The sequence below is a fragment of the Nothobranchius furzeri genome, chromosome 15 (assembly GCF_043380555.1).
Source record: "Nothobranchius furzeri strain GRZ-AD chromosome 15, NfurGRZ-RIMD1, whole genome shotgun sequence".
NCBI classification, from domain to species: domain Eukaryota; kingdom Metazoa; phylum Chordata; class Actinopteri; order Cyprinodontiformes; family Nothobranchiidae; genus Nothobranchius; species Nothobranchius furzeri.
The window spans coordinates 19014109-19022413 of NC_091755.1; the positions used below are offsets into that span (position 1 = coordinate 19014109).

General features: G+C 41.3%; 1 protein-coding gene across 1 annotated transcript; it reads right to left on the minus strand.

Moving 5' to 3' along the window:
* Positions 1-71: 71 nt before the first annotated feature.
* On the minus strand, positions 72-7320 carry LOC129166989 (uncharacterized). Its single transcript, XM_070545100.1, has 11 exons — positions 7080-7320; positions 6286-6401; positions 4379-4535; positions 3714-3906; positions 3544-3627; positions 3095-3184; positions 2483-2566; positions 1344-1433; positions 728-811; positions 207-290; positions 72-131 (listed from the first exon to the last, which is right to left on the minus strand). The coding sequence occupies exons 2-11, from the start codon at positions 6392-6394 to the stop codon at positions 72-74; spliced, it is 1035 nt and encodes a 344-aa protein (XP_070401201.1). The 5' UTR covers positions 6395-6401; positions 7080-7320.
* Positions 7321-8305: the final 985 nt, after the last annotated feature.

Consider the following 8305-nt stretch of genomic DNA (forward strand, 5'->3'; position numbering starts at 1 on the left):
CAATCTTGAGATCTGTGTGTGTGTGTGAGACTGAGTTGATGGATATAAGAAATCCACTCGCATTTGCACATCTATACGGCAGGGCCCCACAAAGACACAATCTTGAGATCTGTGTGTGTGTGTGAGAGAGACTGAGTTCATGGATATCAAGAAGACATCCACTCGCATTTGCACAAGTGACAGTCTAAGATCTAACTCACCATTACCTGTGGGCCAACGTCCAGTCTGCTAGGAGACGAGTCTTGGAACAACTGAGCTTTTTCAGAAACTCGAGTCTTCGAGTCCTTCACCTGAAAATAAAAAACAAAAATAAGACTTCTTGACATACATTACAGTCAAGAGTCAAGAAGGCAATTCATGTGCCGTTTGTCCCCAAAATCAAACCCCTAATTACGCATGTTCCAGCCTGTTTAGGACCATTTTTTAGCCATTACACCCACATCTAAGTGGATATTTGGGATCACAACTTAAAATGCCAGATTACCTGTTGCACAGTGACAATGTGTGGAACTGTAGCTGTAATATAATGTGCTTTCATAAGAACAGACACTGCAACTAGCATGTAAAAATAAACAAAACATTACATCCATACGGCAGGGCCCCACAAAGATACAATCTTGAGATCTGTGTGTGTGTGTATGTGTGTGAGAGACTGAGTTCATGGATATCAAGAAGAGATCCACTCGCATTTGCACAAGTGACAGTCTAAGATCTAACTCACCATTACCTGTGGGCCAACGTCCAGTCTGCTAGGAGACGAGTCTTGGAACAACTGAGCTTTTTCAGAAACAGGAGTCTTCGAGTCCTTCACCTGAAAATAAAAAACAAAAATAAGACTTCTTGACATACATTACAGTCAAGACTCAAGAAGGCAATTCATGTGCCGTTTGTCCCCAAAATCAAACCCCTAATTACTCATGTTCCAGCCTATTTAGGACCATTTTTTAGCCATTACACCCACATCTAAGTGGATATTTGGGATCACAACTTAAAATGCCAGATTACCTGTTGCACAGTGACAATGTGTGGAACTGTAGCTGTAATATAATGTGCTTTCATAAGAACAGACACTGCAACTAGCATGTAAAAATAAACAAAACATTACATCCATACGGCAGGGCCCCACAAAGACACAATCTTGAGATCTGTGTGTGTGTGTGAGACTGAGTTGATGGATATAAGAAATCCACTCGCATTTGCACATCTATACGGCAGGGCCCCACAAAGACACAATATTGAGATCTGTGTGTGTGTGTGTGTGTGTGAGAGAGAGACTGAGTTCATGGATATCAAGAAGAGATCCACTCGCATTTGCACAAGTGACAGTCTAAGATCTAACTCACCATTACCTGTGGGCCAACGTCCAGTCTGCTAGGAGACGAGTCTTGGAACAACTGAGCTTTTTCAGAAACTCGAGTCTTCGAGTCCTTCACCTGAAAATAAAAAACAAAAATAAGACTTCTTGACATACATTACAGTCAAGACTCAAGAAGGCAATTCATGTGCCGTTTGTCCCCAAAATCAAACCCCTAATTACTCATGTTCCAGCCTATTTAGGACCATTTTTTAGCCATTACACCCACATCTAAGTGGATATTTGGGATCACAACTTAAAATGCCAGATTACCTGTTGCACAGTGACAATGTGTGGAACTGTAGCTGTAATATAATGTGCTTTCATAAGAACAGACACTGCAACTAGCATGTAAAAATAAACAAAACATTACATCCATACGGCAGGGCCCCACAAAGATACAATCTTGAGATCTGTGTGTGTGTGTGAGACTGAGTTGATGGATATAAGAAATCCACTCGCATTTGCACATCTATACGGCAGGGCCCCACAAAGACACAATCTTGAGATCTGTGTGTGTGTGTGAGAGAGACTGAGTTCATGGATATCAAGAAGACATCCACTCGCATTTGCACAAGTGACAGTCTAAGATCTAACTCACCATTACCTGTGGGCCAATGTCCTGACTGCTAGGAGACGAGTCTTGGAACAACTGAGCTTTTTAAGAAACTCGAGTCTTCGAGTCCTTCACCTGAAAATAAAAAACTTAAATAAGACTTCTTGACATACATTACAGTCAAGAGTCAAGAAGGCAATTCATGTGCCGTTTGTCCCCAAAATCAAACCCCTAATTACTCATGTTCCAGCCTGTTTAGGACCATTTTTTAGCCATTACACCCACATCTAAGTGGATATTTGGGATCACAACTTAAAATGCCAGATTACCTGTTGCACAGTGACAATGTGTGGAACTGTAGCTGTAATATAATGTGCTTTCATAAGAACAGACACTGCAACTAGCATGTAAAAATAAACAAAACATTACATCCATACGGCAGGGCCCCACAAAGATACAATCTTGAGATCTGTGTGTGTGTGTATGTGTGTGAGAGACTGAGTTCATGGATATCAAGAAGAGATCCACTCGCATTTGCACAAGTGACAGTCTAAGATCTAACTCACCATTACCTGTGGGCCAACGTCCAGTCTGCTAGGAGACGAGTCTTGGAACAACTGAGCTTTTTCAGAAACAGGAGTCTTCGAGTCCTTCACCTGAAAATAAAAAACAAAAATAAGACTTCTTGACATACATTACAGTCAAGACTCAAGAAGGCAATTCATGTGCCGTTTGTCCCCAAAACCAAACCCCTAATTACTCATGTTCCAGCCTATTTAGGACCATTTTTTAGCCATTACACCCACATGTAAGTGGATATTTGGGATCACAACTTAAAATGCCAGATTACCTGTTGCACAGTGACAATGTGTGGAACTGTAGCTGTAATATAATGTGCTTTCATAAGAACAGACACTGCAACTAGCATGTAAAAATAAACAAAACATTACATCCATACGGCAGGGCCCCACAAAGATACAATCTTGAGATCTGTGTGTGTGTGTGAGACTGAGTTGATGGATATAAGAAATCCACTCGCATTTGCACATCTATACGGCAGGGCCCCACAAAGATACAATCTTGAGATCTGTGTGTGTGTGTATGTGTGTGAGAGACTGAGTTCATGGATATCAAGAAGAGATCCACTCGCATTTGCACAAGTGACAGTCTAAGATCTAACTCACCATTACCTGTGGGCCAACGTCCAGTCTGCTAGGAGACGAGTCTTGGAACAACTGAGCTTTTTCAGAAACTCGAGTCTTCGAGTCCTTCACCTGAAAATAAAAAACAAAAATAAGTCTTCTTGACATACATTACTGTCAAGAGTCAAGAAGGCAATTCATGTGCCGTTTGTCCCCAAAACCAAACCCCTAATTACTCATGTTCCAGCCTGTTTAGGACCATTTTTTAGCCATTACACCCACATGTAAGTGGATATTTGGGATCACAACTTAAAATGCCAGATTACCTGTTGCACAGTGACAATGTGTGGAACTGTAGCTGTAATATAATGTGCTTTCATAAGAACAGACACTGCAACTAGCATGTAAAAATAAACAAAACATTACATCCATACAACAGTGCCTGGGAAGTTTATAGTTGTTAGTGAATTTTTTCCATAATTCACTTTTACCTGTCTGCTGATTCTGGGTCTGACACAATCCTCAGTTGAGGAATCACGGGAAAGCACAGCTTTTTCAGCTTCGGTAACTGGAGGCTGAGAGCCATGTAAGAAAAAGGAAAATCATTAAGTTTTTTTTAACCACTTTAAGTACACCTGTATTCTTTATCTAATAAACGTACCTTTTCACGCCATGGCCATTTAGAATTACCATAATTGTAATCAATTTCAGTGCCTTTCTCTATTTTTCTGATGGCAAACAGGCACAGATGGGGCTGACCATTTACTGTAATTTTTTTCATGGTGCAGTTTGGTGATCTGTGGTTGTCATTAACTAATCTTCCAAGAGATCCATCTTCTTTTGACGCATCAACACTAGCAAGAAAAAAGTGTTAAAAAAATTAATAAAATGTAAATTTCTGAGGTCATAGAAAAGTTTTTTTTTTTAAAACAGAAAATTGTGTGTTGATTTTCAGTTAATCAGGTCAGGGTTTCCCCCAGCGCTTTAGAAGCCTGGCGGGCCACCAGGCTTTGCTTGGCCACCTGCCAGGCTAAGTGTCTTGCCCCGCCCCCCTCCCCGACCCTACAGTGTCTCCAGACACGAACGGAGCAAAGAAACTAGAGCCCTCCATCAGCTGATACTTGTGAGAAACAGCAGCGGAACGTGTGCAAACCCCCCACCCCCGCTCTCTCATGGAGGAGCGCTGCGGGACTGTGGTGGCCAATCCATGTGTGAAAATTATGTCTCAACAAAATATTAGTGCGTGTGTGACATTTTTTTGGTGATGATGTTTTTTTGGCTAGGCGTTATAAGAATCCTGTCTAAAATAAATTTGAAGATACTCACCACCAGTGATGATTCTGCCATTCAAACTCAAATAGAAAAGTACTCTCTATTTCAGAGTACTTTTTGGACATGCATTCATCAAACGAGAGAAGTTCACCTCTGTATTCAAGGACAAAAGCACCTTGTTCAATGTCCTCCATAGCAAATACACCTCTTCCTGAAAAGGGTGTTTTAAATAAACACACTGGTTAGAAGAGAACGTTTTTTACTTTAAATATATTTTTAACAGAATAAATGTTTAAGTCTTGCTTAGATGCAAAGAACAAAGCAACATTATGAATGTGTGGCCTAAATAATTATTTCTTGTATGTACACTGCTCACAAAAATTAAAGGAACACTTTAAAGAAACACATTAAATACATCAGATCTCAATATGAAGTTGGATATCTATACAAAAAATGACAGGGCAATGTCTTAGGAACAAAAGGATGCCAAGTCTTAATGGAAATAAAAGTTATCAGCCTACAGAGGGCTCAACTGTGTAGACACCCTAAAATCTGAGTGAAATGAAGATGTGGCAGGCTAGTCCATTATTTCAAAAACTTAATTTCTCCAACTCAAATTGCTTTTCAGTATCTTGTGTGGTCCCCACGAGCTTGTAAGCATGCTTGACAACATCGGGGCATGCTCCTAATGAGACAACGGATGCTGTCTTTAGGCATTTCCTCCAAGATCTGTGTGAGGGCATCCCTGAGCTCTTGTACAGTCTGAGGAGCAACCTGGCGCCGCCTAATGGATCGAAACATAATATCCCACAGATGTTCTATTGGGTTTAAGTCAGGGGATCGTGAAGGCCATTCAATTGTTTCAATTCTTTCATCCTGCAGGTACTGCCTGCATACTCTTGCCACATGAGGCCGGGCATTGTAGTGCATTAGGAGAAAACCAGGACCTACTGCATCAGCCTAAGGCAGTGGTCCGCAAATGGCGGCCCGCGGGCCACGTCCGGCCCACGAGCCCTCTCTTTGTGGCCCCCAAACCCTGCGCGCACCCTCCACCCCCGACCGGGAGATGTAGGATAGATAGAGCTGAGGAAAATAATCAATGCATGAGATGCGGGCATAAACAATTCTGCATCATAGAAGAGTACCATAATCAATTATAGTGGAATGTAGTTGTGTTATTATAACGGCGGCACCAGCGCAGCATCGAGATCATCGACATATATACTGGACAATTCATTTCCATAGGCTCCAATAACACATTTTTGAGGGGAAATGGGAGGTGGCCACCACCGCCATTTTGACAGTGTCACAGGTTCCATCAAGCCCAGACAATTCCACAAAAGGGAAGAGAGGTGGAGCTGAGGGTGGGGCTGTAAGGTTGGGATCAACTGACGACACCCGGTCGAACTAGCTACAAGCTAACCTGAAACTAATCCAAAGCTAAAGTGGAGGTGGGAGCAGCCAGACCGAGTGTTGTGATGTCGGAAGGTCCGGTCTTGGGGAGGGAGCGGGGTCAGAGCAGCGTAATCATCTGTCTCTTTTATTTAGGGACACGGAGAAGTTAAAAGGAGAGAGAAATAGAAGATAGAAGTTCTTGTTCCACTTTATTCCTTTGTTTCATGATGATAAACTGATGTTAAATTCAGCTAAAGAGAAGCTGGGAGGAAGCTTTGGTTCATTTTAAGTTACAGGAGATCTTGTCTCCTATCTGCTCCTCCAGAGACAGCATGGACATGAGAGTTACATGGTGAGGGTCCCACAGGACAGGTCAGTGCAGTCACACAGCCCGAGCTGGAGGGGGACAGGCGCTGTTCTTTATATTGCAAGCTTGTGTGTTATGTGTATTACAGCCAGCGATCCAAACAGCAGCAGCAACCTTTAATTCTTGTGAGCAGTGTAAATTTACAAAACCAAATAAATCCAACTTGTAATAAACATAACAAAAATGAGTTATGTCTTACCTTTGTAATCATCTATATATCTTTCCTTTAATCCTTGCTTGTCCTTTGAAGATTGAATGTAACATTTGGCTTCATCGATAGGTTTTATTCTTGCTTTCCTTTTGAACATTTTGCCTCTGAAAGCAAATTATAAAACAAGAAATTAGTGAGCATTCTTTGATAATTAAATGGAAGTAAATGGGTCTGACTTAGGCACCCTATGAGATTAACAGCATCACCTAATTTCAAATTATTTTTTCTGATAGCAGACCTCCAGGCCAAGTCTTTGGTATTTCTGGTCGAAGTAGTAGTATTTCAACTTCAATGGTTTTAATTTGGTCCAGATGCTAAAATACTAAAGCCCTTATTTAACTTTACATACATCTAATACATAGTTTTAATAAAACACAAATTTTGTTAGGTTTTCAAACTTCCCAAACTCACAACAAGAAGTTTGGAGGAGCAGGTGTGATGCCACTTCATGTTACAACCGAAATAAAGACATTTAAATTATTAACCTAGCTTCATCAACAGCTAGCTAAAGGTTTAACCTCCCATAAATGCGCTGTTTGTATGCACCTGCTTCAAAAATTAACAGGATGGTTTGAAACCGCGAGAGTGAAGTTACAAAGTAGCTACTAGCTAGCGCTAAGCTAGCTGCCTGTTAGCTACTCAGTGACGTCTAAAAACGGGTCTATGTTGACTAATAATGCTCCGAAGCAAATACAGAACATACATTTGGATGTATCAACGCGAATATTAACCTGAAGACACGTCTTATATTTGCAATATTCAAACTACGTTCATGTACTCACCGCAATGGTTTGTCTGTGTTCCTCTGGCCACACGGACTTTAAATGCTGCAAAGCAGGCCTACTTTACGTATGCACCTTACTGTAGGACTGCATTTTACGGCCTACGTCACTGCAGTTTACGGCACAACGTAGGCTACGTCATTCCTCAAACAGGTAACGAACCAAAAACCGAAGTATGAAATCTTCTTTGTTCAATTTTGTATGCAATTTGTTTGTATACTTATCACCTTGTTCAATAAAGTTTTGAAAAAAAAACGAAGTATGAATATTTATGATTACCAATAAATAGTTTGCTGGTTTGGGCTGTATTTCATAGCTAGTGCTTAAAACTTTGTGGTTGAGACAATTTTAGAAAATACACAACACAAAGTTTTAAAGCTAATACTTAAAACTTCAGTTCTTGTGTGTTTTTAATAGCTTCTGTTTATTTTTTTATTTTTAATATACCTTTATTTTATACTTCATTTTTGTTCACTGTTATGCTATTTTAGTTCTATGCATTATTCTTTACACCATTTTTTCAATTAGAATCATGTAAATATCACTTCCTGAAACTTAAGGAAGTGACATATGTCCTCTAAAAGACAGCCAATCACGATCCATTCTGAACACACTCTATTTCTTAAAATCCACCCTCGAGGGGTCCCGATGATACACACTTCCTGTAGTGTGTATACTTGCAATACCCTGCTTTCAGGCATAGGGGGCGTGCATGAGCACACACACTTCACACACACATTTCCAGTTTTTGTTACATTGTGGGCCACCTTGAAAAAAAGTACCAGGCATATCAAGAGAGGCTCCCAAGCTCTTCTAGAATGGTTTCCCATGTGGGGCCCTGGTTTTTGGGCCCCACAACTACACCGGGCCCCACATTGTTGGTGGGCTCCCTGCGAACGGACCCCCCAACGTAATGACTGCAAGTGCACACACACACACACACACACACACACACACACACACACACACACACACACACACACACACACACACACACACACACACAAATCCAATCCTCCAAACAGGAGTGGTTAACCAAAGCAGGAGAATATTTAAAGAGGTTTTTTGAGGAGTTCAGACATCTAGGAGGAACTGGCAGTGGAGCTGCTCCACTGAGGAGGTTCAGGCACTTGGTAAGAATGCCTTCCGGAGGAGGAGTTTCAGGTGTGCCCTGCCAACAGGAGGCCCCTGGGTCGCAGAACAAAGGACCCCCTATGATCTTCTGC

Coding starts and splice junctions, on each gene's coding strand:
- LOC129166989 (XM_070545100.1), bottom strand. CDS start 6,394: ATGTTCAAAAGGAAAGCAAGAATAAAACCTATCGATGAAGCCAAATGT. Junction 2,567..3,094: donor ACGTTGGCCCACAGGTAATG/GTGAGTTAGATC, acceptor TTTTATTTTCAG/GTGAAGGACTCGAAGACTCC. Junction 1,434..2,482: donor GACTGGACGTTGGCCCACAG/GTAATGGTGAGT, acceptor TTTTATTTTCAG/GTGAAGGACTCGAAGACTCG.